The 16,509-nt window shown below is 37.0% G+C and overlaps 1 protein-coding gene across 6 annotated transcripts in view; it reads left to right on the top strand.

Moving 5' to 3' along the window:
• ZNF518A (zinc finger protein 518A) overlaps window positions 1-6,676 on the top strand; it is a 28,075-nt gene extending 21,399 nt beyond the window's left edge. For 5 of the 6 annotated variants that reach the window (XM_086680502.1, XM_086680505.1, XM_086680503.1 and 2 more), the window contains one exon: window positions 91-6,676. In XM_086680502.1, the coding sequence (XP_086536628.1) occupies window positions 214-4,674 (4,461 nt within the window). In that variant the 5' untranslated portion in view covers window positions 91-213 and the 3' untranslated portion in view covers window positions 4,675-6,676. The remainder of the gene's footprint in view (window positions 1-90) is intronic. The other variant, XR_015241760.1, reaches the window with a different exon arrangement.
• Window positions 6,677-16,509: the final 9,833 nt, after the last annotated feature.

Below are 16,509 nucleotides of genomic sequence, written 5' to 3' on the forward strand. Positions count from 1 at the left end.
CATTGGCATTTTGTATCAAAATGAACTTTAAAATTAATGAAAATTACTGATGCTTACGTGATGAAAATTCAATTCTTTGTTTGATTTCAGGTGAGTTAATGTGGGAAAAATCCTCGTATTTTGAAGATGTCTTGCAACAGTATTGTTTCCTGTTTAAGTTACAAGTAACTTCAGTTTTTAGAGAAAAAAGAAATTGGGGTTTTTTGTTAAATCATGCCATCTGAACAGAAACAGTTATTTTTTGATGAAAAACAAACTATTTTAAAAAAAGATTATGATGTGAAAAATGAGATAGTTGATACTATTAGATCAGTGCTTAGGCCAAAAATTTCAGAAAGTCGTTTTCATTATGAACTAAAAAATGTGAAAATCGATTTGCCGAAGATAAATATTCCAAATGAAGTCTTTTTGAAACATGAAGTTGACAAATACAGAAAGTTATTTCAGCGTCAACCACAGACTGCAAGAAAATCTGTCAGTATAAAGACTGTAAGCTGTGTAGAGGAGTGTATGCTGCTCCAGAAGTCTGAGAGAGTTGAAGAAGAGGGTTTAAAAATGTCGGCAAAAATACTCAATTTCAACTGTTTAAAATGCCGAGATAGCACTCGATATAGCCCAAATGATTTACAGAAACACTTTCAGATGTGGCACCGTGGTGAATTACCTTCATATCCTTGTGAAATGTGCAGTTTTTCAGCAAATGACTTCCAGATATTTAAACAACACAGACGGACACACAGAAGCACTTTAGTAAAATGTGACATTTGTAACAATGAGAGTGTGTATACTTTATTAGACTTGACAAAGCATTTTACATCCACACATTGTGTAAATGGTAATTTTCAATGTGAAAAGTGCAAATTCTCCACCCAGGATGTTGGCACATTTGTTCAGCACATTCATAGACATAATGAAATCCATTATAAATGTGGTAAATGCCATCATATATGTTTTACCAAAGGAGAGCTTCAGAAGCACCTTCACATTCATTCTGGTACATTTCCCTTCACTTGTCAATATTGTAGCTATGGTGCCACTAAGAGAGAGCACCTCGTAAGACATGTTATAACTTTGCACAAAGAACACTTATATGCAAAAGAGAAACTGGAAAAAGACAAATATGAAAAAAGGATGACAAAGACTTCAGGACTTAAGCTGATACTGAAAAGATACAGAATAGATGCATCAAGGAAGACATTCTGGAAACGCAAGAAGATCAACAATGGAAGCGACCGAAGTATAGAAAAAAACACTCAAGTGCTAAAAAAACTGAACAAAACACAGGCTAAATCTGAAGACCAGAGCCATCTTGTTCAAGAACATTTAAATGAAGAAAAGGACGAAAGACCACACTGTGAGAATAACGATAAACCTGCTGAGTTAGGGTCAGAAAAGCCAACTCTTCTGTCCACTGGGCAATATAATAGAGCTGAAGAGGGATCACATTCGACTCTAGGTTTCTTGAAGACCGCTGTACAAGGACCTACAGTGTTGATGGTGAAAAATAATAGAATAACAATTCCTGCTAACTACAGTGCTGATTTTATGGGTTTTAAGATGGTGGATGGAAAACAACATATTGTAATAAAATTGTTGCCTACCAGTAAACAGAATTTATATTCACCAGGCTCACAGCCAGATGCTGCAAAGGATGGTACTGGCAATTTGCAGCCCCAGACACTGGACACTACTGGATTTTTAGCAGGAGTAACAACTGAGTTAAGTGACACCGTTTACATGAAAGCAACTACTCCATTTTCGTGCTCATCTCCTCTACTTTCAGGGAAAGTCCTATCAGAAAAAGAAATGGCTTTGCTATCTCAAACGGGTAATATGCTTCAAACAGTGGATGATGAAAAAAGTGTGTCGTCTTTGTCAGCATCAGGATTGGTTACAGCATCAGTGAATTTGGCCACAAAAGTTGAAACAAAAGATAATATTGACTTATGGGGAAGTTACATTCCTCAGAGTCACCCTGAGATACCAGGTGCTGCCATTAGAAGTCCAGATAAAGTCAACTCTGCTACCAAACAAAATGCATACAATAGCGGAGATATGCATAACTATTGCATTAATTATGTCAGCTCTGAGTTACCTGTTGAATCTTCCAACCACGGATCATTACCCTTTCATAATTACTCAAAAGTAAATAATTCTAATAAACGTCGTAGGTTTTCAGGAACAGCGGTGTCTGAAAAAGAACCCTCATCAAGCAAAACGGTTGTTCAACAACCAATAAGTGAATCGGTTTTATCTTTGGTGCGAAAGGAGAGCTCAAATCCAGATAGCATGTTAGCATCTCTTAGCCTGTTAAATACTAAAGATGGAACTTTAAAAATGCAAGCTGAAATTGAAGAACAATGTGTGTTAGAAAAAGGACAAAACATTGACGGACAGAACTTCTACACTAATGAAAATCAAAATTTAGAGAATATGACTGAAAAATCTAAGTGGGATGACATTTCTAATGTTGAGTCACCTATGATGCCTAGAATCACATCTGTTTTCTCTCTCCACAGCCAACAGGCATCAGAATTTTTGCCCCCTGAAGTAAACCAGTTACTTCAGGATGGGTTAAAAACAAAATCTGATGTAAAACAGGACTCTAGTAAGACTCCAGATAAAGGCCTGCCACTTCATTGTGACCAGTCATTTCAGAAACCTGAGGGAGAAGGCAAAATAGTTGAATCTTCAAAAGACTTCAAAGTACAAGGCGTCTTCCCAATTCCATCTGGTGGTATAGGGATTAATGTGCCTATAAATGATCTGAATTTAAAGTGTAGTGGAAAAGAAAAACAAAATCTGTCAATATCACAAGATGTGAGAGATTCAGAAAAGGCACCTAGAATTTCAGGTATTGGCACATTACTTAAGACTCAGTCAGATGCAATAATAACACAGCAGCTCGTAAAAGATAAACTGCGAGCCACTACACAAAATTTAGGTTCTTTATATAGGCAGAGTCCACTTCTAAATTCAGAACCAAAAAAAGCTATATTTGTTCAGACTCCAAAAGGCTTTTTTGTACCATTGCACATTGCTAACAAGCCTGGATTACATGTTGTTTCAGGAAGACCACTTCCATTGGTTAACACACAAGGTGTACCTGCTTCTCTTCTTTTAAACAAGAAACCCGGGATGATTTTAACATTTAATCATGGGAAACTTGAAGGTGTTTCCACTGTCAAAACTGAGAGTGCTCAAGCTTGTGGAACTACAGCTAAGGAGCCTTGCAGAACACCTTTTTTAAAGGTGGAACCAAACAGTAATTGTCTGACACCTGCACTATGTTCCAGCATTGGCAGTTGCTTGAGCATGAAAAGTAGTTCCGAAAATACTCTGCCGTTAAAAGGCCCGTACATTATTAAAACGTCAGCAAGTTCTTCAGTGAAAGCTGTTCCTACTCCTAATGTAGCTTCTGAGCACCAGGGCACCAAGTTGAATATTTTGGAATCAGTAAAACAGCAGAACGAGATTTTTCCCAAACCACCTCTTTATACCCTGTTGCCTGATGGCAAACAAGCTGTTTTTTTAAAGTGTGTGATGCCAAATAAGACTGAGCTGCTTAAGCCTAAATTAGTCCAAAATAGTACGTATTATCAAAACATACAGCCAAAGAAACCTGAAGGAACACCACAAAAAATATTGCTGAAAATTTTTAACCCTGTTTTAAATGTGACTGCTGCTAACAATCTGTCTGTAAACAACTCTGCATCCTCATTGCAGAAAGACAAAGTACCATCTAATCAGACTACAGGAGGAGAGCAGAGAGAGCCAGAATCTTCTAGAGATGCCTTACCCTTCTTACTAGATGATATGATGCCAGCAAATGAAATTGTGATAACTTCTACTGCGACATGCCCAGAATCTTCTGAAGAACCAGTGTGTTTCACTGACCGTTCAGATACCAGAGTGTTAAGGTGTAAAACAAATTGTACAATTGAGAGAAGCTTCGATAGAAAAAAGACTTCCAAAAAAAATTTTCCAAGAATAAAAACTCATGTAAGAAGTAAAGATTCTGAAACTGCCTTTGTACCTAGAAACAGGAACTGTAAACGAAAGTGTAGGGATAGTTACCAAGAACCTCCAAGAAAAAAGGCAACATTACATAGAAAGTGTAAAGAAAAGGCAAAACCTGAAGCTGTCCGTGAATCGTTTGGATTTAGCAGACCGAGGCTTTCAAAAGATGCAGTCAGAACTTTGCGGCTTTTCCCATTTAGTTCCACACAGCTTGTGAAATGTCCTAGGAGAAACCAGCCAGTTGTAGTTTTGAATCATCCTGATGCAGATGCCCCAGAAGTAGTAAGTGTAATGAAAACTATTGCTAAATTTAATGGACGTGTACTTAAGGTTTCATTGTCAAAAAGAACTATCGATGCTTTACTGAAACCGGTTTGTGGTAATGCTTCACAAACAATTTATGATGATTTTTCCAAGAGGCATAAAACATTTAAACCTGTTAGTTCTGTGAAAGAAAGATTTGTGCTAAAATTAACACTCAAAAAGATGAGCAAAAACAATTATCAGATCGTGAAAACTACCTCTGAAAATGTTCCAAAAGCTAAATTTAACTGTTGGTTTTGTGGTAGAGTATTTGACAATCAGGATGCTTGGGCTGGTCATGGGCAGAGACATTTAATGGAAGCTACTCGTGATTGGAATATATTAGAATAATTTACTGTAGTTACCAAGGAACAGAGAAGTAAAAGGGTCTTAGAAGAAAACAGTGGGTTGAATTACCTTAAGGTAATTGTCTACTTCAGTATATACCTAAAATTGAACATCGGAAAGTAGGCTGTATTTCCATGGGAGACTAGAAAAGTTTTATGTGTGATAGTTGCAAATGCTGTCACTGCACACATAAGTTTTGAAAGAAACTAATCACAGCACAGATGTACCTTGATTTAGTTTTTTTTAAGTGTGTTGTTGGGAAGTTAGGGCTAAAGAAAATTTTGATAAAAGTTTTCCCAGTTTAGTTATTTAGGGACTCTTAGTAGAGGGTAACGGCTGACAACTGCATTCCCTCTCTTCTTCCACCAGCCTTAGGAATCTGATAAGTGTAGCTCCTCTGAAGATGGAGAGAGCTCTTTCACCATGGAGCTGAAGGAGTTCCTCATCATTTGTGAAGATACACTAAGAGAGCTTGAGTAAAGAATTTAACTTTACATCTGCTCGATAGAGCTGTTTTGAAGGGTATTAGGTTCCTTAGAGTAACTAAGTACAGTTATACCTCTTGATGCTTGAAGAGAGTTTTTGACAAGTACATCTTTTTTTCTCTTACGCTGTGTCCCACATCAAGGATTGGAATACCCTCCCAAGGTGATTTTCTTTTTCTAAATGGCTGTGTCAAGCACTGTAGTAGATGAGAAGCCTCAAAAGAAGAATTAAACTCTCTGGGTCTAGTTTGAAGTCTAGTGAAGGAACTTGAACATTTTTCTGAATTTGATGATAATCTCCAGTGATTCTCTTGCACAGAACTATGCTTACTTGATTTAAATTGTTTGTCCCTCTTAAACCAAATGGCCCATTTTTGACTTGGTTGCCATGCATTTAAAAAGTGGACCGTAGACGCACTTCCAAGGAATGGCTTTTCTTGAAAATAAAAAATTATTCTCCAGAAACCATATTTTGAAACAAGATTAGCAAAGCAAATCAGATTTTTGCTGTTTAATTACTGTTAGGTGTCTAAACATGTACTCTCTGGGACAAACCATTTTTGTTAGCACCTTTTCAGTATGATTGACAGCCCAAAGCAGATTCTTTACTGCTTGTTGGCAGTTGAAATAAAGAAGCATTAATAGTGGATTCAGTGACAGTGCATACAATTTCAGGACAGATTCCTAGGGGACATACCCAGCAGGTAGGGTTTTAAAATGGATATTTTCATGACAACGACAGAATCATTGACTGAAACTTCACCGTGTAAGTTTGGATCAAATTTTGTTGGATCATTGGATAACGGAGTCCTTGTATTACAAATTACTGTATAATTTTTGTTATATTGTTACTACAAGTGTTACAACATTTTCATTGACTGAAAACTTCAGGGCTTCTTTTCTGTATATAAGAAAGAATTTAAACCTGTACATATTTTTGTACCTTTCAGTTTGTTATGTAAATTTTGCACAGAAAATTTTTGACATAAAAAGTTTATTTTCCTTCAGTTTAGTTCTGTGCATGCACTAATAAAACTGGTTGTTTAATTTAAAAGGAATATGTAAGACTTTACCCATGTCCTTTTCTTGGTTTTTATTTTAGATGTAGAATTTTTTTTTTTTTTTGGGTAAATTCATTTTTCAGGGATTGAACACTATTGTTAGCAAGTGCCTAAAAGATGTGAAACAGTTTACATATGTCAACTGTAACAGTAGGTCCCAAATGGGCCCATTCCCCCAAAAGTTTTATTTTAAAGAAAGCCATACATAGATGCTTCAAGCTATCTTGCTATGCACATTATACATGTACTTTTTTTGTGCAGTTTGTCTACTTTCCTAGTGAAGTATTTTTTGTATAAAACCTGTTATAATTGTGTTTCTTAAATTGAGCCTAAGAATGGAGTTGATTGGAAATATACAGTATATATTAATAACGTATATGGTGTTTAAAGAATGATAAGCATTGTTAATTTCTGTAATGAAAATTTTCTTCAATTAAATTTATCTTAAGTTTGTGTTTACACAGTAATTTTTTTTACTGTACTGAAGTCAAATGGGAATTTTACTCTAAAGGGAAATACTTCTATTTCAAAAAAGTTTGTTTCCTTTTATGCTAGGGAACTGTGTCAAATGAAGTGTGGATTTGCCCCCCCCAAAATCATAGATGAAACTTTGTTTGAGAACAAACACTTAACACCATAAAGTTACTATAGTTATGCTGATGAGGAAAATCATAGAGAGGCTTATGCTCTTTAGTACCCTAACAGCAATAGAATTGAAATGCTCTGCTGTTCTGGGTAGATGTATTATAACTCATTGCCTTCCATGAATAGAGAAGAGAGAGCAGCAACTATCATGCCAACGTTTGCAGGATTATAAAAACACATTTCAGAATAGCCATGCCGGTAAAAATCTAATGTTGTGATGCATACTTTTTGCCTTAAAGTTTTAAAAGCCATTTTAAAAAGCTTCATGCCCCAGATACTCTAGTTAGCCCCTTTTCTGATTTGTTAGGTTATTCTGAAGAAGGCAAATTTCCTTGGAACCTCTCTCTTGTGGAGTGGAAAATCCAAAATCAAAACCCACCATCCTTTCTTTTCTCCTAGCTGAAACTGAACTAAAGATTGTTCTCGAAAATAGGAATAGCTACTAATTTGAGGTTGTGACTACACTGGAAGGGTTTTATTTTTGCAATCCAACTTCTTGGTCAGGAATTTGTTTCATTTTTCCCTAGTTGTCCATCTCCAAGGAAATGGACCTATTTGCATTCAATTGAAAAAATAGTTTAACTTTCAAAGAGTTTACCTTTCATCTTACTAAGCACTCAGTGTATTGAAATGTGATATATATATGTGATATATATATGTATATACCTATATATAAATGTGATATAAATACATATATATATATATATACACACATACATATTTTTTTTTAATGAAAAATTGTGGTTTTGTTAAGGGGTCAGCAAAGTTTATCAGTAAAGGGTAAGTTAAGCTAGTAAATAATTTAGGCTTTGTAGGCCATTTAGTCTCTGTCATAACTTCCTAAATGAGCCATGAGCTGAATTTGGCCTACCAAACCGTTCACTAACCCTTGTTTTAGTTCTCTCAAAGGTCTGCCCTTAGAGTGGGATTTTTAAAGTTAGTAACAAATTTGGTGCAGTTTTTTTGTGATGTACACCAGCTGTATAAAAGTTACAAAGTATAAAAACTAAAGTATGCATATAAAGTTACCAACATAGATGTGTTTAAAAGTGAAGGGAATGTAAATAATGAAAAGGATTAGTGGTTGAAATGGATGGGCCATCTGTGTGCAAAGGGTCATGTAACTTATGGAGCGTTTAAAAATGAGATCAAACAGTTGTGAGAATTTATGTTCAGGTTAGGTGAGAAATACTAGTTCTTTAAGTGATTTGAAATAGCTGTTAAGAAAAGTAATGAGTTCTTGGGTGGGGGGAGAATGGAGGTGAGGTGAAAACAATATTAATTCCATATAGCTAATTTACTGATCTTTTTTCCATTGTCCCCCTACCCCCCCCCCCCCCCCCCCCCATTGACATCTGCTTTTTTAGCTTGGGATATGAGCCATTTCTGTTGGGGTATTGGCTCTGTTCCTTACTTCAGCAATTTCCTAGCATTCTTATTTCCAGCAAAGTGCCTTGACTCCATTCGGGATCTTATCTGGTTGAAACTTGCTGGGGGAATTTTCAGGGCATTATTTGTTGTTAGTTAAGAATGTAGAAAGAATTAGCTAGTTCTGCTAATTAGCTAGTTAAGAATTAGCAGAAAAATTTCCCTATAATGCAGAGTTGAAGTAGGATCAGCATGGTTGACTTTAGTGTTCATTGGTTTAAGTATGTTCTTAATTGTACAGTTGAGAAGTAGCCAATATCTTGGAAGAGGTGTTTGACCAAGTCTTCTTTGAAATATTTGTTTTTAGTTCCGTCTTTTGAGCTGCTGTTAGTAAGTGCCCCCAACGTAACAATCTTCTTTCTTTGAAAAGTACATATCATTATTGTGACATTGTAAACGTTTGAGTAAATAGTGTAGGAAGAATGTTAATATGTACATCAATTTCAAATATCATGATTTTTAGTCAATGCCAAGAATGTGCTTAACATAAAAACGCTCATTCCTAGTAAAGTCATTTTTGCTTTTTTAGAATTCTTCCTTAATACTTCAGAGTCCTTTAACCAAAAGTGAAGGTAATGTTCAGTTTGTGACTGAAACTGCTTCTTTCAGTTAAGGTGCCTGTTATCATCAATTACTTCATAAGTTATTGCTAATGTAAAAAGACAGGAAAGCAAAATGAAGAACTTGGAGACCAAAATACTATTTACAAATAACTTCATTTCAATATTTTGAAAATCCAAAGGAGTACACTGAAAATTAGCTTTTCTGAACACTTAATAGTAATCAATTGTGAAAAAATAAAAGAAGACCCATTTATAGTAAGAGCCACAAAATAATAAATTTAAAAGTTGTGTGAAGCTGCCTAAGGAAAATCCACAAAACCTAACTGGGAGATACACAGTGTCTCTGGGTATAAGATGAAATATACCGCTGTTTGGTAGATCCCATTTTCCACACAGGTGTCCCACAGAAGGCTCATATCAAGTGGGAGGTGGCAGTTGGTGGGGCCAACTGTACCACCCTCAAATCCTGCAGCGTAAGGAGAATCAGGGCAGGAGCCGCTCTTAGGTGCAAGTCCCCCTTTCGCACACAGCTGTGTTGCAAGAGATCTGCTCTGGTGGGCTGGGCATCTAAACGGCAGCTTCTATCTCTTCTAGCTTTCTGGGGGGCAGAAGAGCTATTCTGTGCACACTCAGCCCCTGATGAACATTAGCTGATTCCATCCTCCCTGGTTCTGGGCTATAGAAGGTCCATACTGAGAGGTGATAGACGATTGTCACCCATGTCCTTCTCTAGCTCCTGGCACAGCTACTTTGCAGGGAAGAACTAGGAGACGTTGAACAAAGGCAGTTTCTCATACTCTGCCCCACCCCCACCCCCACCCTAGCATGCTCCATAGCACAAAGGCACAGGGGTTCTGTTCAGGGGAAGGTTTGAGTGAGCTTCAAAGACTTGACAACACACTTAACATTACCAGCGGCCTAACTTTACCTGGAACAGACTGGAGCAGAGCAGGTACAAACTGCTAATGTAAAACAAATCAAATAAAAAATTTAAAACAATAGAACAAGCAGCTAGCAATAAATGGAGGCTAACTGTTGCTGGTAATACCAATAAACACCAGCCAGAAAGCGTAAAGACAAGATCAGGGAGAGAGACAAAGAGAATGGATAAAACTACAGACATCCCTTGTGATCAGAAATAATGTGTTTATGTTCAAGCCTGCACCACATAGAAGCAACCAGACAGGGAACATCTGGGCTACAAGTCCAGATGACAGAATGTAGGGCAAAACTTGTCAACTCCCTAGACAGTCAAAGCAGACTCCAAGCCCCACACGGATCCAGTGGTGATGGGGGTAAATCTTCCTAATTCAGGGGGCTTAAGCATAACCTCATTAATTAGTGGCTGGTTATAAAATGATGCTGACTCAGAAGCAACCCGTAGGAAGTCAGGCTTAAAGATAAAAATGAGGGAGAAACAAGTTGGGCAGTAACATCAGAGGCTGCACACTGTGAAAGGATGAATTAGTCCAGCCAAGTCACTAAACAAAACTAAGCCAGGAGTGGGGAGGAGAACTACTATGCAGAGAACCTACAATATGTTACCTAAAATGTCCTATTTTCAACACAACATTATGAGACATTCAAAGAAGCAGGAAAGTGTGACACGGGCAAAAGCAGTCAATAGAAACTTCTTTGAGGGATACCAGATGTAGTGTAAGTGTTAAGCAGCAATTATAAATATGTTCAAAGACCTAAAGGAAACCAAGTTTAAAGAACTAAAAGAAATGCTGACAGTGACTCATCAAATAGAAAATGGAAATAAAAAGATAGGAAATAAAAACTCAAAGAAAATTCTGGAGTTGAAAAGTTCAATAGCCAAAGTGAGACTTTTCCTAGCAGGGCTCAACAGTAGATTTGAGCTGTCAGAAGAATGCACAAATCTGAAGATAGATGGGGAGAGATTATGAAATCTGAAGCACAGATGGAAAAAAGAATGAAGAAAAACAGTCCTCCTCATACTACATACACAAAAGTTAACTCAAAATAGATCATAAACCAAAATGAAAGCAAAAACTAGAAAACTCATGGAAGTAAATACCGTGACCTTTGTTTAGGCAGTCTTCTTAAATATTCTTTTTTTTTTTTTTTAATTTTTTTTTTTTAAATTTATTTTTGAGACAGGGAGAGACAGAGCATGAACAGGGGAGGGTCAGAGAGAGGGAGACACAGAATCTGAAACAGGCTCCAGGCTCTGAGCTGTCAGCACAGAGCCTGACATGGGGCTTGAACTCACGGACCGCGAGATCATGACCTGAGCCGAAGTCGGCTGCTTAACCAACTGAGCCACCCAGGCGCCCCTAAATATTCTTAAACAAACAAACAAAAAGAAATCAGGAACTTTAAAATGTATAGAATTTTTATTAGAAGAGGTTATGAGCTGATCTATTTCATCTAGTTTGGCTGGTATCAATTTCAGTAATAAAAACTGTTATACATCATTCCTCCCCTCATGCTATTATTGTCACAAATTATATTTTTATAAGTTGGGTGCCCATCAATTATTGCTGTATGCATTTTACTTCTAAATTGAGAGGAAAAAAGTTAAAAAACGCATTTGCTGTCTTTTATAATTACCATGATCAGTTCTGCATGTCTTTGTATGGATTTGAATTACTATCTGGTGTCCTTTCAGCCTGAAGGACTCCCTTTGGTATTTTTGTGTAGGACACGTCTGCTAGCAATGTTTATTTGGGAATGTCTTAATTTTTTGCTTCCCTTTTGAAGGATAGTTTTGCTGACCATGGAACTGGTTTGCAGTCTTTTTCCATTCAGCACCTTGACTATGTCATTTTACTGCTTCTGGCCTCCATGGTTTCTTTAGAGAAGTCAGCTGTTAATCTTATTGAGGACCTTATATGTGATGAGTCACTTCTCTCTTGCTGCTTTCAAGATTCTCCCTTGTTTTTTTAAAGTAGTTTGATTATAGTGTGTCTGGGTATACATATCTTTGAGAACTTGGAGTCCCTGGAGCTTCATGGATTTGTAGATCAATATTTTTCAACAGATTTGGGGAGTTTTCTTCAAATATTCTTTTCGATGCTTTCTTTTTCTTCTCTCCTCCTGAGACTCACATTATGTATATGCATTATGCTTGTTGACTCCGTTTCTTAGGCTTTCATTTTTCTTTTTTTTTTTTCTGTTCCTCAAACTGGACAGTGTCAACTGATTTATCTTTAAGTTTATAGATTCTGTCTTCTGCCTGCCTAAATTTGTTGCTGAGCCCCTCAAGTGACATTTTCATTTCAGTTATTATACTTTTAAACTCTACAATGGAAAAATTCTAGAATTAAAAGTTCGTTTCACAACTTCTGTCTATTCATATTCTCTATTTGGTTGAGACATATTTACTTTCCTTTTTTTTTTTTTTTTTTTTTAATTTTTTTTTCAACGTTTATTTATTTTTGGGACAGAGAGAGACAGAGCATGAACGGGGGAGGGGCAGAGAGAGAGGGAGACACAGAATCAGAAACAGGCTCCAGGCTCTGAGCCATCAGCCCAGAGCCTGACGCGGGGCTCGAACTCGCGGACGGCAAGATCGTGACCTGGCTGAAGTCGGACGCTTAACCGACTGCGCCACACAGGCGCCCCTCCTTTTGTTCTTTAAACATGGTTTCATTAAAGTCTTTGCTTAGAAAATCCAATGCCTGGGCTTTCCCAGGATTTCTGTTGATTGCTTTTTCCCCTGTGTATGGGCCATATTTTTTTCTTTGCATAACCTTGTACTTTTTTTTGAAAACAGAACACTTAAAATATTATAATGTGGCAACTCGGAAAATCAGATTGTCCATCCCCTCCTCCATCCCAGGGTTTGTTTTTATTGCTGCTTGTTGTAGTTGTTGTTTATCTAGTAACTTTTCTGAACTAATTTTGTAAAGTCTGTATTCTTTGTCATGTGTGGCCACTGAAGTATCTGTTATGTTAGCTTAATGGTCAGCTAACCATTGGACAGAGATTTCCTTAAACACACAGAATGGAAAAGCACCCAGAATGTTTGCCAGGGACTGTGTTTTTGTGGTGCATCTCCAACACTCAGCCAGACCGTTTTCAACTCTGCCTTAGCCTCCACTACTTTGATAGAGCCTCCAGGTTAGTCAGAGATGACAGTTTTGGGGCTTCTCAGGGCTTTGGTTAGCACACACACAGCCCTGACCATGCATGTTTGTCTTCTAGATTCCTAGGAATATGTGGTAACTTTATGGAGCCCTTAAGGACATCTCATTTCCTAGCTGTCCTCCGTAGCTTTTTTGATCAGTCTGTTGATTGCCTCAAATGTTATCTATCACCTCAGGCAGCAGTAACCAAAACATTGGCCTGTTAATGTTTCAACTTTGCCCCTAGGTAGCAGCTTTAGCTCCAGGCAAGCTTCAAGTCAGACAGAACCAATCTTCCAGGAAGCCACCAGACTAGCCGAAACAAATGATTACAATTCTTTGTGACTGACATCTGTTCTGTTCTGTCTATTGCCAGGAATGGGACTTGTATCTTCAAGGCCACTGCTAACATCACATTTAAAGGTGAAAGACTGAAAACTTTCCCCTTAAGATCAGGAAGAAGAAAAGATGTGCACTCTCGCAGTTTCTATTACACATAATACTGGTTGTTCTAGTCAGGGCAATTAGGCACATGAAAGAAAAAACATCCAGATAGGAGAGGAAGATATTAAAAATATCTGTAATTTTAAATGACACAATCTTGTATGTGAGAAATCCTAAGGAATCCACTAAAATTTTTGTAATCAATTCATGAGCTAAGCAAGGGTGCAGAATACAAGTTCTATAGAAAAATCAATTCTACTTCCATATGTTAGCAATGAACAATCCTAAGGGAAATTGAGGAAAAAAGATCCCATTTATAGTGTCATCTAAAGGAATAAAAATAGATTTGGCAAAAGAAATGCAAGACTTTTACCCTGAAACTATAAGTCATTGTTGAAAGAAATTAAAGAAGACCTAAATAAATGTAGAGACATCCTATGTTCATGAATTGGAAGATTTAATATTGTTAAAATGGGAAGATTCCCTAAATTGATCCACAGATTCAATGCAATCCCTGTCAGAATTCCAGCTGCCATTCTTTACAGAAATTGACAAACTGATTCTAAAATTCATGTGAAAATGCAGGGCATTCAGAATAACCAATAGCTAAAACAATTGTGACAAGAAGAATAAAGTTGGAAAACTTATTTTCCCATTTCAAAACTTCTACAAAACTACTGTAATCAAGACCGTTTAGTACTGAAATAATAACCACACAGGTCAATGAAATAGAATTGAGAGTCCAGAAATAAACCCATATATTTATGGTCAATTGATTTTTGACAAGAAAGCCAAGGCATTTCAGTGTGGGAAGAATAGTCTTTTAACAAATGTTCCTGGGACAACTGGATATCCATGTGCAAAAGAATGCATTTGTAAACCTACCTTGTATCATACATAAACTCAAAATGGATCACTACATGTTAGAGATAAAACTATAAAAATAATTAGAAACGTAGCTGTAAATCTCTGTGACCTTAGGTTATAGTTTCTTAAATAAGACACCAAGAACACAGCAATCAAAGTAGATAAATTGGAATTCATTAAAATGAAAAAGTTGGGTTTCAAAGAACTCAAGAAAGTGAAAAGAAAACTCACAGAATGGAAGAAAATATTTTCAAATCACATATCTAATATGGGAAATGTACCCAAAATATATTAAAATGATTGTGATTCAATAAAAAGACAACTCACTTAAAAATGGTCAAAGGATTTGAATAGATATTTCTTCAAAGAAGATACACAAATAACTAATAACCACACGAATATATGCTTAACCTTTTTAGTCATTAGGGAAATGTAAATCAAAACCACAGTGAGATAGAACTTCACACTCTTTAAAATGGGAATAATCAAAAAGACAATAACAAGTACTGGTGAGAATGTGGTAAAACTGAAACTCTCATACATTGTTGGTCAGAATTTAAAATGGTGCTTTGGAAAATAGTTGGGCATTCCTGAAACTGTTAAATATCATTACCACATGACATAGCAATTCCATTTCTAGATAGAAACCCAAAAGAAATGAAAACATTCACTCAAAAACTTGTACATAAGTGTTTAGAGTGGTATAATCCGTAACAGGCAAAAAGTGGAAAACAGCTCAAATGTACTCAACTGATGAATGAAAAACAAAATATGGTATATCTGTATTATATATTATTTAGAGATAAAAAGAAATGGAGTACTGGTACCTACTATAGCATGGATGAACCTTGAAAACATGCTACATGAAAGAAGCCAGTCACAAAGGACACACATATGGTATGATTCCATTCCTATGAAATGTTAAGAGTATGCAAGTTTATAGAGACATAATAGCTTAGAAGTAAATTATGATGGGGATTGATGGAGAATGGAGAGTGTCTGCTTATGGGTATAGAGGTTTGGTTTTCTGTTTGGTTTTGTTTTGTTTTTAGAGCAAGTGCGAGAGGGGCAGGGAGAGAGAGAGAGAATCCCAAGCAAGCTCTACCCTCAGCACAGAGCCTGACATGGGGTTTGATGGCAGGACCCTGTGATCATTAGCTGAGCTGAAATCAAGAGTTGGATGCCAAACCAACTGTGCCACCCAGGTGCCCCTGGAATTTCTTTTTGATGTGACAATGTTCTAAACAGATTGTGGTAATGGTTGCACAGGTCTGAATGTATAAAACCCACTGAATCATATAATTTTAAGTGGGTAAATTTTATAGTATGTGAATTATATCTCAATAATGCCATTAAAATTATCAACTAGTAAAAGTTGGTTAACCATTAGAAAGGGGAAATTGGATGCTAAGGAATATAGAAATGGCAAATGTAGAAATTACTATTATTTTTAAGAGTGAGAAAGAATAAACAAGAAAGAAACTAAGCACTTAGAATAGGACGACCCAACCCTTATTCTGAGATTCAGACCTTTTTGAAGAGGTTGTAGCTACCACCGGTACATTCAGCTGGCCAATAATAAAGATGGTGCTGGTCTTAGCTGGTCTGTAGGCAGTAGCTGTGAAACTCATTGGAGGGTGCTGGTCAGCTAGAGCTCCTCTGTTGTAAACAATCTGCTGAGCATTATAGAAACTCACTGGCAGGTGCTGCCAGCCTTTTACTGGTCCACAGGAAGCTGCCCCACTGAGTGGCAGAGAAACTCACTAGAGGGTGTGGTCAAGGTGGATCCTACTAGGTGGCTGAGAAATTTGCTAGTGAGCACTGGTGGGCTAGAGCGAGTTAGCAGAAACTGGCCTGTGGGGCAGCAGAAAAACTCAGTGGATGATATCACAAGCCAGAACTGGAACTGCTATGTGGTTGAGAAACTCACTAAACAGTGAGTGTCACTGGGCATCCCTAATCCACTGATGGGAAAAATCACAATGGAACTAGGAAGGAACCACCAGTGAACTTCTTAGGGATACTTGTTACCCTCTTACCAGTGAACTTTTCTTTCTTTCTTTCCTTCTTTCTTTCTTTCTTTCTTTCTTTCTTTCTTTCTTTCTTTCTTTCTTTCTTTCTTTCTTTCTTTCTTTCTTTCTTTCTTTCTTTCATGTTTATTTATTTTTGAAGGAGAGAGAGACAGAGGGTGAGTGGAGGAGGGGCAGAGAACAAGGGAGACACAGAATCCAAAACGGGCTCCAGACTCTGA

This window comes from Puma concolor, chromosome D2, assembly GCF_028749965.1.
Source record: "Puma concolor isolate L17-30 chromosome D2, mPumCon1.1.hap2, whole genome shotgun sequence".
In the NCBI taxonomy this organism is placed as follows: domain Eukaryota; kingdom Metazoa; phylum Chordata; class Mammalia; order Carnivora; family Felidae; genus Puma; species Puma concolor.